Genomic DNA, 20942 nt, shown 5'->3' with positions numbered 1-20942 from the left:
CTCCAGGCAAGAGGAGCCCAGTTAATGGCCCATTTGCCACTTGCCCAGATGAGCAATTCGAGAGCTGCCACATGCTGCCAGGGTGTCCAGTTGCCTACCAGCTGGTCACCCTGTAACCAGCTCTGGTCCCCAGGGGGTCCTGCCTGCGGCAGGGGGCCCTGCCTGCCCATCCCCACAGAGTCCTGCCTGCTGGGGAGGGCTCCGCTTTCCCTGTGCCCTATTCAGCCACACCGAGCACTGAGTGCTGCTGACACTCCCTGGCACCACCAGTGTCAGGATCCTGGAAACAGTAATTTTCATGGCATGTTTGAGGGTGACAGCAGCTCTGCTAGCACCAGCACTGCAGCTGCCCTGACCCGCAGCAGATACCAACCTGTCTCCAGCCCCCTCTGCCCTGGCCCTGGAGCCTGCCCAGGAATAGTTTTGTTTTCTGCCTGAGCTGCAGGTCCCACTGGTAGCGGCCACAGGCCCCACCGGTTCCAGAGAGACTTGCGGCATTGTCTCAAGCTTAGCAAGTGTTTTGCAAGCCAGGCTGAGGGGCTGCTTCTCCCCAACCCCAGCATCCTCCAGCACCCCCTGGCACCTCACAGGCGGCGCGGGTCCCCTCCCTGCCTGCACTGGGCTGCACCAGGGACACCGGGCACCTCTGGTGGGAGGTATCCAAGCCTGGGGGCTAGGGGGCCGCCCCCCCCCGCAGTGCTGGACCAGTCAGGACTGTGCTGCAAGGCTCCGGGTGTGACAGTGAGTGCAGAAGCGCTCGTTCCCTGGAAGCCACAACCGCTGCCTGCAGCAGGAAGGTTGCTGTGAGCCACACCACAGCTCACCCAGTTTCACATCCTCTGTCCACCCTCCTGCAGCCTGCAGAGCCCGGTGGGGCTGCGGCCTCTGCCTGCTCCCCTGGCGGGAGCTGTCGCTGCAGCACCCTATGGCCGCAGCCCACCTGCAGCACCCAGCTGTCTATGCATGGCCTGCGAGCAGCCAGCTCTGGCCCACACAGCCGTCGGCTGAGGGCCGGCAGGGACCCGTCCCCACCCCGGCTTCATGAGAAAAGGAAGAGCGGGCTGAGAAGTGCCGGCAGTCGCCTGGACGCCACGGGGAACTCGCTCCCGACCACAGGGAGCCACCACAGCCACAGATGGGCGCAGCGAGGCCGAGGGGCTCTGCAGAGAGGAGCTGCTTCTGCGAGTGAGCGCAGCCCTGACAAACCCCCCTGGGGGGCTGGGACCCTGTGAGGGGCTCGGTGGGGCTGGGGTGGGCTCTGCCTGGGGCTTGGCCACGGCATGAGCAGGTCCCAGGTCCAGCCTGGCCATCCCCGCTCCCAGGGCTGCCCCGTGGGCATTGTGCTCCGGCTGCAGGGTGGTGCTGGACACGGGCTGCAGTGTGCGAGCTCAGCGGGACCCCAGGCTGCAGTGGAGGGGCTCAAGCCATGTGCTGTGGGAAATGGGTGCAAGTTCCCCAGGCTTTTGCCCCCCACCCCTACTACACCGCATCCGGTTCCCAAATTAGCTTGCCTCTCTGTGGGTTCCTGATAAGCAGCTGCTTCCCATCGCTCAGGTGAGGGGGCCGGTCCCTGCCCAGGTGCTGAGTCCCCACTGCATCCCCAAACAGCAGCCCCTGCCCAGCACCAGCTCCTGCCTGCAGCCTGGGCAGAGCAGCCCCTGGCTCTAGGGGGTTCTTTACCGCTTGGGGGGCTTCTCTGTCCTGACCAGGGGCTGCAGGGGCACCCGGCGCTGCAGGCTCCTGCAGTCACACTATGGCGGGCAGCACAGCAGCTGGGGCTCCCTGCCTGCACAGCAGGCAGACACCACAGCAAGGTGCCCCCAGCCCAGCTGCAGGCAGGGCTGCCGGCAGAGCCTCAGGCCCCCTCCTGCGGCTGTGGAGCAGATCCAGGCACCCCACAGGCCCAGCACAGCAGCACGGGGTGACGGCCCCAGCCCAGCACCCTCCTGCCCCCAAGGCCAGGCTGCCCGTCCAGGCCAGGGCCACCCACAGCCACGGCACACAGAGCACAGGCAGCGGAGCTGGTTTGCATAGTTCTGAACATTTAATAACTCAGTCTCTCTAGTGTTATATCCACATCCATTAAATTAAAAACAGGCTCAGGAGGCAGCTCCCGGCTGATTAAATTACAAGAAAAAATTACTGTGCACCAAAAAGTTATTATAGAAAAATAGTCCTGTGGCCCCCGGCCGGCGGCTCCGTCCGTGGCAGGCTGGGACTGGCGCTGGCACGGGGCAGGTGGGAGCCCATGCCACAGCCCCAGTGTGCAGTGGCGGACGGTGAAGGGGCTCGCAGCACCGGCCCCCAGCCTGTGGGGAAGGGGCAGCAAGGGCAGGCGGCGCCGGGAAGGGGGTCCGGCAGGGAGCGGAACGGATTGTCACCAAGTGGGGGCAAGGCACATCGGGGGGGCAGGGGCGCTCTGGGGGCTGGGGCTGCAGGGACGCTGGGCTCTGCCCAGCACAGGCAGGGTGCAGGCAGAGCCAGGGCAGCGCAGGCACCAGCACTGCCCAACTGCCCCGGCCAGCAGTGCACCCAGCCCTGCCCAGGGGCAAAACAAGAGGGGGCCTGGGGCAGCCCCGCAGAGCAGGGTCTGTGCAAGGGGGTCCCTGCCCACACTGGGGGGCTGAGCCTCGGGCACAAGGCAAGGCCCGGCCCTGCCCCATGCTCTCCGGTGCAGGGAGGCTCCTGTCCACGCTGCAGGCAGCCACAGCCATGGTGGGAGGGGCAGGCAGTGGGCAAGCAGGCAGCAGAGGCTGAGGCCTGGCCATTATTGCTGTTGAAGGGCACTGGTGGAGGCGGACAGGCCCTCGGGAGGTGGTGGGGAGCCGGGACACAGCAGGCCGAGCCGGGACACAGCAGGCCGAGCCAGGGACACGGCCAGAGGCCCGGCAGGTGCCGAGGGCGGCAGGGGCAGGGGGATGCCGTGCCATGGGCTAGGCTCAGGGCACAGCCACTCCTGCCCCGGCCAGCCCAGCCTGAGCAATGACAACCCAGGGACCCCACATGCTGCCCATGCTGGGGGACCTGCATGACCCCCCAGCAGCAGCTGCCCACCTCAGGCAGGGGACACGGCTGCCAGTGCAGGGCCAGTGAGCGCCAGGGGCCCTGCTGCCATCAAACACCCCAGCGTAGGGTACAGGATGGACGCGGGGCCAAGAGAGATGGTGCAAGACACGGACGGTGCCGAGCTGGGGACGGTGCTGGCGGGGCCATGCCCGGCAGCCCAGGCCAGGGCCAAGGGACGATGCCGGCGGGTGGGGAGCCCCGGGCTGCTGCAGTGCAGGAGGGGGATGGGGGCAGAGTCCGGGGCCCCTCGGCCTCACCTGCCCCGGCCCCACAGTGCTGGGCAGGGAGGAGGGAGGGGCGGGAGGGCTCATCAAAGGGCACTTTGGTCTCTGATGAAGGCAGTCCTCTCACTGTGGGCCTCATACTCCTCACCGTCCGACTCGGAGGGGCCCTCCTCCTGCCAGATGTCGGAGGGGAGCCCCTTGTAGGAGATAATCCCGCTGTCCAGAGCATAAACCTTCACACCCCGCAGGCTGAAGCCTGAGCGCGCCTGCAGCACCAGGAAGACAGTGACAAAGATGACGACGATAAGGATGCAGCTGAGACTGGCGATGAGGACAGGCAGGTTGGCTGGAGGGGGGGCCTTGGCCAGCCCCTCGCCGTCTGCCAGGGCAGGGGATGCACGGCTGCTCTGCGTCTGGTGGGAGCAGGAGAGGTCCAGGCTGCTGAAGTGGGAGTGCGCGGGGCAGGTCAGGCACTGGTTGGGGCCGGGCCCCGCGCAAGTGGCGCAGGAGGGGTGGCAGGGGAGGCAGAGGTGGGGCGCGATGGGCTCCACGCTGTTCTCCAGGTTGTAGTGCGTGCTCTGGACACCGGGTGCAAAGCCGGGAGGGCAGCGCTTCAGGCAGCTCTTCTGGTGCAGGTAGTACCCCTCCTCGCAGACTGTGGGAAAGGCAGGGTCAGTGCACGCAGGGGGAGCCGCCTGCACCCCGCACCCCCGTCCCCTCCCTGCCAGCCCCGCACTCACCCACACAGGTCTGGCTGGGGGTCAGGGTCTTGCAGCCGCTGCTCTCCAGCTGGTTGGAGAGGCTGGGGGAGTCAGTGGCCGTCCCGTACAGCACGAGTGTGAACTTGGTCAGTGTGCCTGCAACGACATGGGGTGAGGACCACCGACACACCCATGGGACCGCCTGTGCTCGGGACAGGCACAGGGAGGGGGCTTGCACTGGTCCCTGCCACATGCTGCCCATCACCTGGAAGAGTACCCGACGTGGGACCATGCCCCTGCACAGGGCTGCCCACAGGGCAGGGGGCAGCCAGGCCAGCTGTCACGGGGGGCACCTGCTCCCCCAGACCCCCGCAGCCCCAGAGCAGCTGCATCCCCTCCAGCATCTCCCCAGCCAGGTCACTGCAAAGCATCTGAGGTGTCACTGGCTCTGCTCAAGGGGGCTGGGGGGGACACTGGGCACCCACTCTGCTCCCATTCCCACCCTGGGCTCAGAGGGAGGCAATGGTGGGGGTGAGGCCAGCCCAGCCCTACCGTAGTTGTTGGCATCGCTGGTGTTCTCGATCTCCAGCACCCATTCCCCAGAGGGGTCCTCGTCCCATGAGTGCGTCGTCATGAAGGCCCAGTCATTGAAGCCGTCAGCCGAGAAGTCATGGGGCCTGTACAAGGAGGGGCAAGAGGTGGGTGCCAGCGTCCCGCAAACACTTGGGGCCACCCCAGGGCACCCCGCAGCCCAGCACCTACCTGGCAGCCAGGAGGGTGGACCGGGTGCCCATGGGACTGATGAGGTGGATGGCCAAGTCCCCCCGCCGGTTGTAGGACAGCGTCAGCCTGGCCTGTGCGTGCTCCAGCCGGCTGATGTAGTTGGCTTTCCCCAGGCAGGCGTCCACCTTCCGCCGCACCTCCAGGCGCTTCCCGATGTCCCTGTCAAGGACAGGGAAGAGTGAGCCCAGTCCTAAGCCCTGGGGCATGTGTCAGGGTGCTCCAGCCCCTGCTGCCCGCTGCCAGGCTTTGCGGCTGCCCTGGGAACCGGGTGCTGTGTCCCAGGGCAGCTGGAGTGGGAGGCGAGGCAATCCCACAGTGGCTGGCAGCACCTCCTCTCCATTCCCAGACAGGGCACAGGCAGCAGGCAGGCCTGCCCCAGTTCCTAGGCACAGTCGGGTTTGCTCTGCCGAGCACACGCTGTCTGGTGCCGCCTCCCCAGCCGTTGCTCCATGCCAGCCCTGAATGGGCCCTTTCTTCACCCGCCGCCAGGCCAGCTACACCCTGCATGGTGTGGCCAGGGACTGGATGGGCACGGCCATCCCCATCTCAGCGCTCCTGTGCGGCTGTCCCCCTGGCAGTCGCCTGTGGCGCTGGCCCTGGTGCCAGCGCAGGATACCGGTTGCAAGAAGTGCCCACTCTGGACAGGCAGGGGTGGGTCCCAGGGGACTGGGGCAGAGCAGCAGGCACACGCAGGGCCCAGCCCTGGCTTCCTCCCTGCCCAGGGATGTCCCCCTCCCCGCCGAGAGCCCCTGGGGAGCGCCCCGGCCGCACATGAGACGGCACACATTGCACTGCAGCAATGGCAGCCAAACAGGAATAAAAGGAGCTTCTGTCTGACCCCTGAAAAGCCCCTCTGTCTGGGGATGACTTGTGCCGGCTGCTCCCAAACCGCAGTGCCCCAGCCTGCCTGCACCCCCACAGCGCTCAGCCCGGCCTGGCCCCAGCAAGAGTGGGCAGGCTCAGCAGTCAATGTCAGTGCCGGACAGCTGAAGGCCCCCTTCCCGGCTCTCCCCAAGCTCTCACAGGAGGATGGCCTGGGGTCTTGGGGACAGCTCAGCCCCAGACATCATCCCCACTCCCTGCCTTGGACCCAGAGGTGCTCGGGCTCCTGCGTGGGGCCGTGCACTGGGCGGATGCTGGGCGATGCCCTCCTGGGCTCACCAGCCCTTACTTCGGCTCCGTGAGGACGTCAATGACGCACTTCCTCTGAGGTCCCACCGTGGTCCAGTTCTTGGCCAGGCTCACCATGGCCCCGGCATCCAGCAGGCCGTAGCCATAGGAGTGGCTGACTGTGGACAGAAAGGGTGTCAGTGCCACTCCTGGGGGTCCCTGGGGGGAAACATGTGCCTGGCCGCACTGCGCAGCTCACCAGGGCCTCCTGCCTCCTTTGCCCCCCAGGGATGCAGGGGTGCTCTGCCCCAGCACCCCCAGGCTAGCGATGCTTGTGGGAATGGGAGCCCCTGGTCCATCCCTGGCACCCCGGTACCTTTGCGGCCGACGCCGTTGGTGACCCAGTCATTGGCATTGAGGTGAGCTGGCTTTGACGTCTGCACCACCAGGTGCTGCATGTCCCGCCAGGTCAGGTTCTTGCTGCGGGGAGACACGGGGCTCAGGCAGCTGCGCCCGGCTCCTCCCAGCCCCAAGCAGGTCTGTGCCCAGGTGCTGCTGCCTCATGGGGCTTGTGTGGCCACCCCTAGCCCAGCCCTGCTCTGTGCCTGCCCTTACTTGGCTTCCAGGGCGAGGGCGATGATGCCAGCAGCCAGGGGCGCCGAGGCTGATGTCCCTGTGTGCGATTCGGTGCATTTCTGTCTGAGGTCAGTCGTCACCTGTAAGGAGGAGTGCTGGGGTAGGAGGTGCTGCAGGCACTGGCCATGTCCAGGATCTGGCTTGGGGGCTTGTGTCCCCACAAGGGCCGCAGGAGGCGAGGCAGAGCCGCCGCTCCTGGGGCAGCTCACGAGCTTCCCTCCAGAAGCCCTCAACTCATGAGGCCGAGCCCTGGGAGCGACCCGGAGGGCGGGAGCATGGCAGAGTGGGACCAGCCCTGCTCCCAGCACTGCAGCCCATTCGGCTCCCGGAGGGATGCCCATGGCGGCCACAGCTCATGGCACGTCCCACCCCTGTGAGCCCCCAGCCTGCAGACACCAATAACCCCAACTCACAATCTGCTTCTCATTCTGGTTGCCGCTGCTGTAGGTGGTGGCAAGGGTGGAGGAGCAGGCCTCGCTGTACCAGGGCACGTTACCATACTGCGTGGTGCTGCTGATGGACAGCGTGTAGATGCTGTTGGTGTAACCGTCACAGTTGCAGCTGTCGTGCTCACGGCCCCCGTTCCCAGACGCCCAGACGAAGATGGAGCCCAGCCCCCCTCGGCCCTAGCAACAGAGGCAGGGTGAGGGCCAGCGCCAGTGTCACCCGCGCTGCTGCAGGGCAGGAAGCCCCAGGCTGGAGCTGGGGACAAGCGGACGGTGCCAGCCCCAGGGCTCTTGCAGCCTGAGTGGGAAAGACTGAGCAGATGCAGCTGGGACACTGGGAGACAGCGGGATGCCACCAGTCATGGCCCACGGGCCTGGGCGCCCGGCACTGCCATCCCTCACCACTGCCATGCCTATGGAGGGTGCTGGGGCACCTCTGCAGAGGCTACGGGGGCTTCCCCAACAGGCAAGGCACTGGGTGGCAGGAGGCTCTGTCGAAGGAGAGCTTCCAAGAACTGATGTCTTTTTCCACTCGGAAATTACCCAGGCTGACTCTGCCTGTGTGGGATTTGCAGCCGCCTGGCAGCACTGCAGGAGCTCAGCAGAGCAGTCCCAACTGGCTGCTCAGCACCCAAAAGCCACAGCTCCACTCACAGCATGTGTGACAGAGCTGGCATGGCACAGCGAGGCGGGTTTGCCAGCATGCCTTGCACAGCACACACGTCTCTCCATGCAGGGATTCCCAGACAGAGCATGGGGCACAGCTAACCACGTGGGCTGCACCACAGCAATGCCAAGGCACAGGCTGCACTGACAGCACATGGGGACAGCGGGCAGACAGGCAGAGGAAGGGAGGGCGAGCAGCTGGCATGAAACCAGGCAGGGACCAGCACAGGGCTTTGGAGAGCAGGGAGGGACCGACCCAGCATGAGGCTGCGCAGGAGTCCTCTGAGCAGGGAGGACAGGGCTGCTCAAAAAGGCGAGATAAGTACCCAGCACGGGAGGAGCACTGACTCAGAGCCATCATGCAGGAAGAACAGGAAAAACCAACAGAGCCTGATCCTGGAGATGGGCTGGAAGACAGCTCATTGCAGGAGGGCTGGGACAACAACCAGGGCAGGCAGAGCAAGGAAAACCTGGGGGAAGGGGCAGGAGCTCAGCTAACGCTCCCCCAGCAAACTCTCCTGCTCACCTGGCTGACCCCTCGGAAGAAAGCCTCCTCCGCCAGCCGGGCCGGGCCATCCACAGTCTTCCCATCGTCCTCAGGGCCCCAGCTGGCACTGTAGATGTGGATGTGGTTGGGATTGAGGCCCAGGGAATGGGCCTCCACAGCATCAGTCACCTCCCCATCCAGCATGCGCACGCCTAGGGCCAGAGAGCAGACGTCACGGGCGACGGGATGGGGCAGGGCGGCCGCGTGCCGCAGGGCAGTGGTGCCACTGGTGAGAGCCCTCCCATCCACTGCTGCCGCCCCATGCCATGGGCCGTCACAGGGCTGCCCTGGCCAGCAGTGCCAAGATCCCCAGCACAGCCCACTCCTCCAGCCGCGAGGCACCCGCAGAGCCCAGCGCAGGCTTTGCTTTTGGCGCAGGGCAGGGTGGCACCCACCTCCGATCCTGGCGTTGTAAGCCACGCCAACACCACAGATCCCATTGTTTGCCACAGCAGCGACTTCCCCGGCGCAGCGTGTGCCATGTCTGCAGTCAAGACAGGACCAAGCGTGCTCAGATGAGGCACAAGGAGCACAGGGCTGGGCACCAGCCGCAGCTGGAAGGACCAGCACCCAGGCTGCCTCCCGTCCCTCCTGAACCAGGCAGCTGACAAAGGCCCTGCAGGGCTCCTCTGTCTACTCTCCTGCTCCAGAGCAGGGGGACTGAATGGCCTGGACTGGCACTGGGCAGCCCCAAAGGATGCTGCTTGTGTCAGAAAGGGAGGCAGGGGGCAGGGGCAGAAGCATCCCCCACACCACTGTGGGGCAGAAGCATGCCACCACCCCTGCACCCTCCTGCAGTCTGTGAGGGCTGGCACTGCCACTGAGTCCCTGCTGCAGCTGGGCTCTGCCACCCTCGCCTCTGCCTCCTGCCTCACCTGTTGTCATTCATCTGTGTGTAGCGGGGCTGTGGGTCTGGGTCCTGGTCATTGACATCAAAGCTTGCCCCTGGATCCTGGAAGACAGATCTGGCAGTTAGAGACCATCTACCCTGGCCACGGAGCCCCACCACCCTGGGGCCATGCCTGTGCTCCATGGCCCTGAGGCTGGGCTGAGCAGGGGGGCAGGCTCCACTCCCACCTCCATCGCTTCTTTCCATGTCCCGCCATGGCAGGCACGAGCCCTGCAGCTCCAGGGCTGCACTGAGCAAACGCAGCCACCCAGACAGGCTCCCACAGTACACCGCCCTGCAGCATCGCCCCACACTTACATAGTTGCCCTCCAGGTCAGGGTGGTTCTTCTCAATGCCATCATCCAGGATGGAAACCACGATGCCCTTGCCCGTGTAGCCCTGCTCCCAGGCCTGACGCACATTCAGGTCCCGCTGGTTTGTGTTGTACTGCCGAGAGAAGTGCTGGCAATAGGAACTGCACCCAGTCACTGGCACTGCAGCTGGGGTGTGCCCGGACCCCTCCCAGGCCCGGCTGTAAGGGCAGGCAAGAGGCAGCCTTCACCCCTCTCTGCTGTGGCGTGGGATGAGGAAACCCCAGGGGACCCAGGCACAGCCGGCTGAGGAGGGCCACTCTGAAAGGAAGCTGAGCCCCAGACTGCGTTTGGGGCCCATAAACATGGCTCCCTTTGCAGAGATCAGGCTTGTGCCAGAGTTCAACGACACAGACAGGCACAGGCACAGACCCCATTCCTGGGCCAGGCAAAGGGCTGCTCCCCACTAGTCCAGCCCCAGGCTCTCCCCAGCCCTGCCAGCACCCTGGCAAGGAGCCACAGCTCCACGTGCACAGCCTCTTCCCTGGGGTGTTCCTGGACACACAGCACCAAGAGGCTGCCTCAGGCCTTCCTCCTCCTCCTCCTCCTCCCTGCCAGCCTGGCTGGCAGCAGCAGCAGCCACCTGACAGCCATCCCTCAGATGACACAACCGCATACCCAGAACTTGCATTCGCTGTCACAACTGCGCGGCTCCCTTCCTCGCTTGGCACCGTGCAGACCCTGCCCAGCACTCACCAGGTACCACTGCTGCGGGAACTTGGGGTCTGTGGGCTCCATGAAAACGTCTCGCTTGGTCCTGCGCTTTGCCACCTGCTGCTCCAGCCACTGCACCTGGGGGCAGAGAGGGCATGGGGCTCCCTCGCTGCCCCCTTGGCAGCTCTTGCCTGTGCCAGCAGCTCCCCAGGCCCCCTGCCCTCCGGCCAGTAACTTGCCCAGAGGGGCTGTCCCTGGGGAACTCACAGCCAGCTGCCAGCATGCTGGCAGAGCATCCAACCCTGCCAGAGCCACCGCAGCACCCAGACCATCCCTCCTGGCCCCCCCTGTCCAGCCGTGCCCGGGCAGCAGTGCCGGGTGTCCCGCAACAGACTCTGCTCCAGTGGAGCAGGCAGGTCAGAGCATAGAGCTCTGCAGAGCAGCAGGCTGCCAAGAGCCTGCCAGCCGCTGCGACATGCTGCACGCCCTGCTGCGCTGCCAGCGTGCCAGGCCCCTGGGCCGGAGCCAGGGGCCAGAGGTCACGGCAGCCCTGCCACACCGCCGCGCTGGGATCTGGCACTGCCAGCAATGCCCTGCACACCTTGCCCTGTGTACAAGGACGGAGAGCCCTGCAGGGAGCAGAGGCTGCCCTGCGTACAAGGACAGAGAGCCCTGCAGGGAGCAGAGGCTGCCCCGTGCCCTGCGATCAGGGTGCAGCCCGCAGGGTGGTGATGCCAGTTCTGTCGACCCCCTGCCCTTGCCAGCCACGTGCTGGGCTCCCACCTGGCTCTGCCATAGGTCTCAGTGCCAGGGGCTGGTTCAAGGCAGCTCAGCCCACTACTGGCTCACATGGCAGTGTGAAGTGCCCAGGATCAAAGACAGGACCCCACAGATGGGAGGTAGGACACCCGTGCTGCACGTACCTGTGGTTCCCTGGCCAAACGGCTGTGCCAGGGCTGGTGGGGTGAGAGGGAACGCTTCACCACACCACTGTGCCGAAAGTGGTAATAGTCACCAAAGATCTGCAACAGAGAAAGGAGCAGGATGGACAGGAGAGTCCAGTCTCTCTGATTCCCCATCCCCCCACCTGCAAGCCCGAGCCCCGGGGGCTGCCATAGGCAGGCGGGGCCCCCGACTCCAGAGCAGCTGCTGGGGCTCATGTCCAGGTACATGGGGCAGGATCTCCTGCGAGAGGCTGCGGCAGCTGGCGACAAGGCAGCTGGGGAGACCCGGGGGCCTCAGCGACACAGCCTCTGCCCACCTCACCCTCCCACAGGCCCCCACATGGCAGCATGTCCCGAATTGTCCAACAAAGCTGCTGCCCTGGCAGGGAGACCTAAAGCAAGCAGTGGCAGAGAGGGACAGGCCTTTCGGAGCCAGCCTGGAAGAGGCACCAACCTCAGGAGACAAAACCACCGCTCCTCTCCCAGAGCCAACCAGCACCCCCTGCTACTGGTGAGGGGAAACTCCAGGGGGGCTTGAGGCCCCACTCCCCAGGTGGCCCCAGCCAGGGCAGGGAGACTCTGAGCCAGCCTCTGCTCCTCCAGACAGGCCACTCACAGAGCCCTTCTCCCCACACACCCCAGGCCAGCACCCCACTGGAGCACCCACTCAGAGCTGGTCTCAACATCAGGGCACAGCCAGCTCCAGCGGAGCAAAGTGAGGGGGCACACAGGCATCTGACCCCAGGTGAGGCAGCCACCAGCTGAGGAGCCATGCTGCGATGGCCCCAGCTCAGCTCCCACGCACATAGGGATGGCCCAGTTGGGGCTGGGGCAGGACGGGACTCCAGCACAGCCCGGCTGGGCCAGGAGGCCATGCAGCCGCCCAGCCGGTTATTTTTAAACCCCAAACCCTCTCCAGTGCTGTCATTTCCTTACCCCCTCCTGCACTTCCCGGAGGCTGGCCTGGCCACGGCGGCCCCACCCCTGCCACCCAGGGCCTCCCAGCCCAGCAGCCTGCCTGGACCGGGGAGAAGGGAGCCGAGCGCCCACCCTGCCCTGCTGGAAGCCACAAAGCCTGGGCAGTGGCCACCGGCAGGATCCGGCTGCCCAGGCTGCGCCATCGCCTGCAGGGCTGGGCTGCAAGGGCTGCGGGAACACGAAGGAGAGGACATCTCGCCCTCCACTGCCCCAGGTTGCCGCAAAACAGTGTGGTTGCAGCTAACGAATGCCCCCAAGCTTATCAGAGCTCTGCAGATGTGCCACCACCCTGGCCAGCCACGCAGCCAGCTGGAGCCGAGCAGGGGAGGAAAGGTGCACCCAGCTGGCCGGCACCCTCAGCCCTGGGGCAGCAAATCCAGGCTGCAGCTCTCCAAGTCATGCGCTTCACCCCAAAGCCCCCACTGTGCTCTGTGGGGCAAGGGAAATGCACCCCGGCACTTGAAGCCGGGCCTCCACCAGCCCTGCTCGGGGGGAACTGCCTGCCAGCAGGACAAGCCCCCACCCACCCAAGGGGAATTGTTCCACTCCACAGGGCTCCCCCCACAGCACAAGACCCCCGTGCACCAGCCTCTCTCTGTGGGCAGGAAAGGGAATGGACTCAACTCACGGCAGCCCAGCACTGGCAGCACAGGATGGCAGCAGCCAAACAACAGGGTCAGGACTTGTGTCCACGGCTCCACCACCATGGGAGTCTGGTGCTCACAGCACACTGGCACACGTCAGTCTGCAGGGAAGGGGCAGGCAAAGCCCCTGGCTGCCAACTCAGGACCCCACTTCTCTCTGCATGTGTTCCCTGGACTTTGGACCATGGTGGGGAGCAAGCTCGTGGTGGGGGACAACGCAGCCTGCCAGTCAACCCCAGGCCATGCCAGCTGGTGTTATCCAGGGAAGCCACAGACCATGCTGGCTCCCCAAGATGTGGTGCTCATGACATGGGGCTGCACTCCCTGGTGCCAGTGGCAGCTGGATGCTGCTCCTGCCCTTGGGCCAGCAGAGGAAAGGCCAGGACTTGGCCTGCAGCTCTGCACTCCTTCCCTGTGGGGCACGGGCAGGTGGCTGGAGCCCTGGTACAGCCGGCTGCAGAGCTGCAGCCCTGCCAGTTAGGGCAGGATAGTGACTCCAGCACTGCCAGAGCCACTGGGGACAGACCTGGGCCTGTTCCCTGCAGCACACCGTGTCCCCCCAGTACAGCGTGGGACACCCAGCAGCTCAGAGCATTTGGGGAGGTGCCAAGGTGAAAAGCCTCTGCGCTGGGCTGGCAGAGGGGAAAGCAAGCTGCAGGCTCACTGCCCTCCCCCAGCACCCCCTCACCCCCTCCAGGGGTAAGGACAGAGCCCCAATTGTTCCTGCACGCAGATCGTGGCTCTGCCTGGTCATCCAACTGTATTAGGTCTGCACAGACACTGCAGTGGCAGCCAGGAGCTGGCCAGCCCACGCACTTCCACCCTAATCCCTGCAGTCCCTGTCCTCAACAAGGGCAGAGCTGCCCCCCAGCCCTGTGTCCCCCTGGGCTGGGCAGCACTGATCCCATGGAGAGTGGTGCCAGCTCGCCGCTCCTGCCCGACCTCCTGCCACAGCTCGTGGCCACCAGGGCCAGCCTCAGGTCCAGTGGGCTGCCAACGCTCCTGCCCACTGGCCCCAGGAGCAGGGCAATGTGCTGGGTGGCAGCAGGGGCTAGCGGGGACCTGCAGCCCAGTGGCACAGGAGGCAAGAGCACTCCTCCCTGGGCTGGTGCTGCTGGGGCCACTCAGCCCCAGTGTCCTGCCACTGCAGCCCAAGGCCAGCATCAGCAGCCAAGCCCTTCCCCGGTGCTCCCCATCCCCAGCTGGGGCAGGCAGCGCCTGCACCCCCCAATCTGCACCAGCCCCAGCAGCATGAACCACCGTGTTCCCGCCTCACTACCGCATCTATCCCTCTCCTCTGACACTCGCCTCCCCCGCGCTGTCCTTTGGGTCCCCTTCAAGGCCACTAGCACCAGACACAGGTCCTGGCACCTCTCTGCCAGAGGCACCGCTGACCCAGGGGACTGACTGCCCGCCCTGGCTCCGCAGGCAGCAGCAGAGCAGGGAGTACGCCAGGACAGCACGCCTCCGAGGACAGTGTCCAGACCCCACGCTGAGGCCAGGATCCTCTCAGATAAGGACCCTGGGGGCCTCTCACTGGGGCACTGCCAGAAGCACCCGGTCCCCCCCCCTTGCAGCCTGGCTGCCGCATCCTGTCCCAGCAGCACACCCCCCCAGGAACAGCAGCCCAGAAACCTCCAGAGGGGGAAAGCCTGGCTCCTTCCAGCCCTGCTCTTCGCACCAGGCCACCACAGCCCCTCTGCAGGAGTGGGCTGCCCAGGCCAGCCAAGCCTCATCCCACAGCACAGACACCGAGACAGGCTCCAGAACAGGAGAAAACATGCCCAGACCAGCAGCTCCTGCCACAGCCCGAGCTGCCACAGCCCACGGGGCTCTGCCTGCAGGTGCTGCCTCACTGCTGCTCTCCCGGCAGCTGAGTGGGCTGGGAGAGCCGGGGGAGAGGTGCCAGCCTCTGGCTACAGAATGAACAGTGCGGGGAGAAGGTAAGCGCTGCTGGGCAGAGCTGGCGCAGAGCCTCCATGCCTCACAGGGATGGACCCCAAACAGGCCTGGGCTCCCCACTGAGCCACAGGGTCCTGCACGGCTCTGTGCTGCAGCCCAGGGCCTGATGGGCACCCCTGGGCCAGTGGAGACATGGCTGCAGAGTCCAGTGCCCCTCAGCCCTGGCAGCTGGGCCTGGGACACGGCACCACAGCATGATGGGAAATGCTGCCAGGAGCAGGCTGATGGCACCTCAGTCCTGTCCCCGCTCCCAGGGGTCTCGGCAGAGACCTGTCCCAGCGGGACATGTCCTGGGCCGCTCTCCCGGTCCCCTCTGCATGGCAGTGGCCCTGGCCCAACACGTCTTTTGCCCTGACATCGGCCGTAAGATGCTTGCCGCAGACAGCACCTGTGAGGCCGCCCCATTGCCGCCCCAGCGTAGACACCCTCAGTGGGGCCTGGCCCTGGCCCCCCCGAGTTCCCTCCTCTGGCACAAATCCCAGAGGACTTGGGGCTCCCTGTCCCCGGAGCCCTGCGTACCCACCACCCCATGCAGGGCTCCTTTCAAGTGGCAGGACAAGGCACCCGCCAGCTTCAGCAGTGGCCACCTTCTCCACCCGCCGCAGCTCGCGGCAGCCGCTCACAGCGAGGTCCTGACACAGCAGCCACGAGTTATGCAATTTCCTCTGGGATTTCGCCCCTCGCTTCCTTCCCGGAGAGCCAGCCCAGCCTGGCGGCAAGCGCCCCACTCTCCGGGCAACAGACCCCCAGGCACGCAGGCAGCCCAGCAGGGGCTGGCAGAGACACGCAGGCTCTGCTCTGCCAGTGCCAGCCTCACCTCGCCAAAGCAGTGCCTGTCCAGCTCCCCGTGCCTGCGTGGGGGCCATCCCTGTGGGCTGGCCCTGCTGCACCCGCTCCCATGGGATCCCCTTGGCCCCCGCCTTGGTCATGGCAGACGTGCTGGCGCCAGCTCCATCGGCTAAGCCCCCACCTGCCGCCAGCCCAGAGGCTGGTGTCTTGCCTGTGGCACAAAGCAGAGAAAAGCCCCACAGATCAGCCTGCACCAACAGCACGGGGCAGCCAGCATTGTGCTACAACAGCAGCATCAAGAAGCGCTGGCCTGTGAGAAGCGGCCTGCCAACAGAGACATGTCCTGCCTGCAGCACCGCGCTGGCAAGCAGGAGCCTGGCCATTGGCCCACTGGCCCTGCAGTTCTCAGCCAAGGCTTGGCTTTCATGCTGATGCCTCAGGAGCCAAACCTGCAAGCACCCTTGCTACCAACGAGCGCACAGCCCACAGTCAGCCAGGGAAAGCGGAGCCGGCTCCCTGGGCCTGGAGCACAGGGAAGCTGGGTCCTGCCAAGGCTGCCAGGAGGAGAGCACCCTGGAGCTCCTCGCACTGGGGACAAGGCCAGGAACAGCTAGGACCACAGGAAACACAAGGGGCCCCGGTTCCTTCACCATGACCCCGTTCTCCCCACCCTGCTGCCAGGGGGTTGATGGAGGCGCTGGTCCAGCACAGCTGCGCACACTGCCCTGTCCCTCCACTGGCTGAGGGCAGAGAAAGCTGAGAGTGGTGAGGAACTGCTGACACACCTTCTGTGAAGGGCAGCTTAAGGCCAAGGACACATGGCCGCTGTCAGACGACCCACTCTGGGGACACCCAGCAGGCGCTGCTGCCGTTCCAGCTGAGCCAAGGCTGTGCCGCGCTGGGGCAGCTTGCTGGGGGGAGCACCATTGGGAACCGGGAGCCCTCCTCTCCTCCACCAATGCACAGCACTCCCAATTTTTTCGTGCTGGGATGGGCTTTTCCTCCTTCCCCCTCCAGCAGGCAGGGTGTGCTGTGCCGTGCCATGCCACCAGACCATCCCACTGGCAGGGGAAGGCCCCGGCTCCATCCAGCTAATTACCACCCTTGAGTCAACACAACGGATGCTGGAAGACTGCAGCAAACGGGTGCGCACACAGCAGCTCTGCTGCCAGAAAGAGCAGCCCCCGAGCCAGCTCCAGGGCCCAGCCCAGTGCCTGCCCAGACCATGGCAGAGATGGCAGAGGACACCACTTCTACAGGGAAAGGGAAGCAGGGGACTTACTGGGCCCAGATTGAGGAATCCATGCTTCCTGGCCAGCCTGTCAGCCTCCTGGGGCCCCGCGGGGACAAGCACAGCCCAGGTGTTGGTGTAAATACGCTGGGCCAGCACCTCCTGGGCCAGGACAGCGAGGGCAACCACCAGAGTCCAGTGCAGGAGCAGCGAGCAGGGTCTCAGATCCATCAGAGTATCGGAGTTCCTCTAGCTGGGGAGCAGGAGGGTCCCAGGAGCGGTGGGTCCAGCGGCCTCCCTGTGTCAGCACCCTGAGGCGTGCCGGCCTCTCTGCCCTGCTGGCCCCTGCTCAGCCCAAGAGAGCATGGGGACGAGCCCACAACAGCCGGGCCAGAGAGCAGCAGCAGGAGTAGACCGTCTGGGACAGCAGCACGATCTGCAGAGAGATGGAAGAGTGGTCAGGCCCCAGGGCACCTCTCCTCAAACCCAGGAAGGGCTCTGCTGGACCAAGCCACGGCTCCGGCACCGGGCAAGGGAGCCTTGGCACACTGCACCCACTGTCCACTGTGGTTGACGGAGAGCTGCATGGGACCTGGGGCCCCGAGGAGCTGCATGGGCTCCACGGGGCGCCCGCCCCAGCATGCTTGCCCCAGCACGCCGCTGCTGTTTACCTTGCCTATTGCCCAATATGTACTTACGCTCTGTGCTTACAAACACAGGAAACAAACCAGGAGGAGAGAAGGGCACCGAAGGAGGGGAGAAGCAAGGCAAGGGAAGCCATGCCTCCTGCCGCCATGGTCTGCAGCAGACAGGAGCCCCTTCTCCAACCGGGACGGGCCTATCTGGGCACGGAGCTAGGAGCAACTGGGATGGGAAGCCTGCCTCTCTAGTCCCAAAGGGAGACCAGAGGAGATGCCCACAGATGCTGTGTGAGGAACCCCAGCTAAATGAGAGACTGGAAGGAGGAAAGCCAGGGAGAGCCCTTGCTCTCTGGGGCTCTCTGGAGCCCCAGGCCCCAGCACCTCCACAGTCAGCGATCGACCAGGCAGTGCCTGGTAGCAGTGCCGAGCGCCGTGCTGCCTGTCACCACCAGCAGCTCAGCTCTGCCCTTCCCCTGGAGCACAACATGGTGACACCGGTGTGACTCATCTTCACAACAGAAAGGAAACCGGCACAGGGACCAAGAAAAGGGGCACACCATCACCTCCAGCACCCACCCAGGGACCTGCACGCAGGGATGCCTGGGGACAGCTCGCTCCATGTCGGAAGCCAAACACAAGAAGCTGGGAAGGCAGGTGGGGAGCAGAGCAGGGAGTGACCCACCCAGCGCAAAGGAGCCTGTAACACGACAGCACCGGTGTGAGATCCGCACACGGAGCTCCACAGGCACCCTGAAATACCGGGTCGTGTTTCAGAGACAGTGGGAAAGGTGAGAGCCGGCAGTGCCCAGGGGAGCCCCATCCCCCTCTGGCAAGCAGCGGCCCCAGCGAGCAGGGAGCCTGCGGTGCTGCCAGGGGAGGAGAGCAGCTCCTGGCAGCCACCTGAGACCTCGCCGCAAGCTGCAGCGCAGACAGTGCCGCGATTCAGGCACGCTGCGGCTCCCCTTCCGTGACCAGACCTCAGCAGGCTGTGGGCCTGGCCACCCTGCCGAGGCACCCAGAGCTGCCTGCACGCTGGGAGCAGGAGAAGGAAGGAGGGACAGCCTTGGGCTGCTGCAGGCCAGCCTGCACGGTGGGGTGCGAGCGGGGAAACAAGTCCCCACGAGCTCCCAGGCCACGCTCTCTGCTCCGCACCCACAGCCCCAGGAGCAGCAGGCTGCAGATCGCATCTGGCACACGCAGGGCAGCAGTTGGCCGGGATCCTTTCCGGTACCGACGGACACCAGCGCTTCCCCACGAGCCGAGCCCCGCTGCCGCACGGCAGCGACACGGCAGTCCCCAGGCTGTGGCAGCGGCCCCGCGGCACGGCCGGAGCCGCCGGCCGTCCCCGCACCCGCAGGGCGAGTCCGGCGGCAGAGTCGCGGGTGGCTGCGAGGGCGGCCGGGCCGGGGCTGGCCCCACGAGCGCGACGGGACGAGGCCTGGCTGCCTCCTCGCCCTCGCCTTCCCGCGGCCGCTGCTCCGGCCGTCCCCACCGCCAGCCCCAGAGCGCGCCCGGGCCGGGCCGGTCCCCGGCCCGCGGTCGCCCCCAGCCCCAGCTCCAGCTCCCCCGCCGGCGCCGGGGCGGCCAGAGCTCCGCGTCCGCGGGTGCCCGCCGGGCGGGCAGACTTTGCCCCCCGGCCCAGACCGCGGTGCCCCGAGCCCGGGGCTGCCCAACGGCCGCGGCGCCACCAGCCGCCCCCGCCCGGCCCGCCCCGGCCCGGCCACGCCGCCGCCGCCCGGGGTCCCGCCCGGCCGGGGCCGCCCCAGCTGTCAAACCGCCGGCGCCGGCGGGTCGAGCACCGTCCCCGCCGCCGTCCCCGCGCCCTTACCGCGCGGCCTGCCCGCTCCCGTCCCGCCGGCGGCCGGGCCCGTCTGTCGGCGGCGCCGCGTCACGCCGCGGGGCGCCCGGAGCGCCCGCCCCGGAGCCGGGCCCGGCCCAGGCAGGGGCGGCCGGGGCGGCCGGCGGGGCCGCTTGTTTACGCCGAGCAGCTGTCAGCGCCGCCCGCCGCCCCGCCCCGCGCCGACCGACCGACCGGCCCCGCACCGACCGACCGGCCCCGCTCGGCTCGGCTCGGCTCGGCCCGGCCCTGCCCGGCTCCGCTCGGCCCGGCGCGGCCCGGCACGGCCGCCGCTCCGCCGGGCGCCGCCGGATGCCGTCACCGCCGCCCGCCCCGCCCGTCCCGCCGCCGCACCGGCGCCGCCGAGCTCTCCGCGCCCCGCCGCAGCCTCCGGCCCCGCTGCCCCGCGCTGGGCCCAGCTCCCCCCACCCCACCCCGGGCACCGCCAGAGCCGGGGCCGCTCCCCCTCTTCCCGGCCGGGGGTGACCCGCCCTCCGCCGACACCGGGCACGGCCCGGGGCTCAGCACAGCCTCTCCTCCGTCCCGACGCGGGGCCGCCCGTGCCGGCCCCAGCGGGAGACCTGGATCTGCCTCGTGAGAGCCCAGACCCCCCGTGGACCCCGGGACCCGACTGGGGGTGCGAGGGCGCCCGCAGAGGAGGGCGCCCGCAGAGGAGGGTGCCCAGAAGCCGCCTCGCCTTGCATCCCCGCGTGCCCAGCGCGGCAGGCGGCGGGTCGCTCTGCGGCGCGGGGCTGGCGGGACACGAGCCTACCCAGAGTGGCCCGTTCCAGCCCCGGCAGCCGCCGGAGCAGGGGGTTCCTCAACCGGGCCGACAGGAGCGGCACCGGCCTCCCCGCAAAGGCCGTATCGCGGGGTGCTGCAGCCCCGGGCCAGCACGCAGCCTGATGGAGAAACTGTCCGGAAAGCAGCAACACAAGGAAAATCCATCAGCCCAGTTTCAGGTTTCAGGAGAGAGGCTTCCACCAAGGAGAAAAGGTGAGAAGTGAATTGCAGCTCATCTTGGCTGCGGTCGTTCGTAAAAAACAATAGACTCCTGTCCCTTGTGTGCACGGGACCATGTCAAGAGTGATGCAAAAGCCAGGTCAAGAGCAAAAAGCAAAAGCAGCAGAACCCAAACTGACCTGACTCCTCCGCACCTCAGAAGGGGTCTGGGCAGCCCCGGGTAGGAGCGAGTCCTACAGCTCCTTACAGAGAAAAGGAAGTCGCTCAGATATCATGATCGAGATCGTGAAGCATTAGCAATCGCACAGGAAACAGTCACCTTGGTAACTGAGATGCTGAGAACAGCCCAGAAAATCTGGCACAGGGCAGGTTTTTCTGTTAAACTGGGTTAGTTTTGCAGGGCAGATGCCTGGCTGTGGCGTTGCCCCAGGGGCAGCGGCTCAGGCCGGGCTGACCCCGCTCTCCAGCCCCAAGAGCCACCACCGGGCACCGCCAGCCGCAGGGGCTGTGGTACCCCAGCTCCACCCTCTGGGGCCACAGTCCCGCCAGGCAGCCTGGGGGGGCCCTGGCACCCCATGGACATGCAGCACTCACCCCTGCGCCACCTCAGCCTGGTCGGGAGTCGTCCCTGGCGGCCAGCGAGCCCAGGCCGGCCCCTGGATGCGCAGCTGAGCCAGGAGTGCCCAGCGGAGTTATATGGGGGATATTTGTGCTAGGGGCAGGTCCTGAGCCAGACCCTGGCCCCGTGGTGGGAAGGAGGGCGGTAGGCAGGCTGCCTCCCCTGGCCCCCGCCCACGCACCTTGTCTTAAGATGCCTCCTTTAGGCGCTGGTAGTCGTGCCTGGGCAGGTGACAAGCTGC

General features: G+C 66.6%; 1 protein-coding gene across 2 annotated transcripts; it reads right to left on the bottom strand.

Moving 5' to 3' along the window:
- Positions 1 to 2848: 2848 nt before the first annotated feature.
- On the bottom strand, positions 2849 to 20760 carry FURIN (furin, paired basic amino acid cleaving enzyme). 2 transcript variants are annotated; one of them, XM_052807216.1, is made up of 16 exons: positions 20677 to 20760; positions 16693 to 17077; positions 11017 to 11115; positions 10136 to 10231; positions 9387 to 9515; positions 9055 to 9131; positions 8575 to 8663; positions 8159 to 8331; positions 6934 to 7146; positions 6500 to 6600; positions 6261 to 6364; positions 5946 to 6063; positions 4754 to 4933; positions 4544 to 4668; positions 4031 to 4147; positions 2849 to 3945 (listed from the first exon to the last, which is right to left on the bottom strand). In XM_052807216.1, the coding sequence occupies exons 2-16, from the start codon at positions 16870 to 16872 to the stop codon at positions 3377 to 3379; spliced, it is 2370 nt and encodes a 789-aa protein (XP_052663176.1). In that variant the 5' UTR covers positions 16873 to 17077; positions 20677 to 20760; the 3' UTR covers positions 2849 to 3376. The 2 variants fall into 2 exon arrangements, with proteins under 2 accessions (XP_052663176.1, XP_052663175.1); XM_052807215.1 differs by lacking the exon at positions 20677 to 20760 and adding an exon at positions 19111 to 19334.
- Positions 20761 to 20942: the final 182 nt, after the last annotated feature.

Source organism: Harpia harpyja, chromosome 14, assembly GCF_026419915.1.
Source record: "Harpia harpyja isolate bHarHar1 chromosome 14, bHarHar1 primary haplotype, whole genome shotgun sequence".
Classification (NCBI taxonomy): Eukaryota; Metazoa; Chordata; class Aves; order Accipitriformes; family Accipitridae; genus Harpia; species Harpia harpyja.
This window is presented reverse-complemented; position numbering and strand designations above follow the sequence as displayed.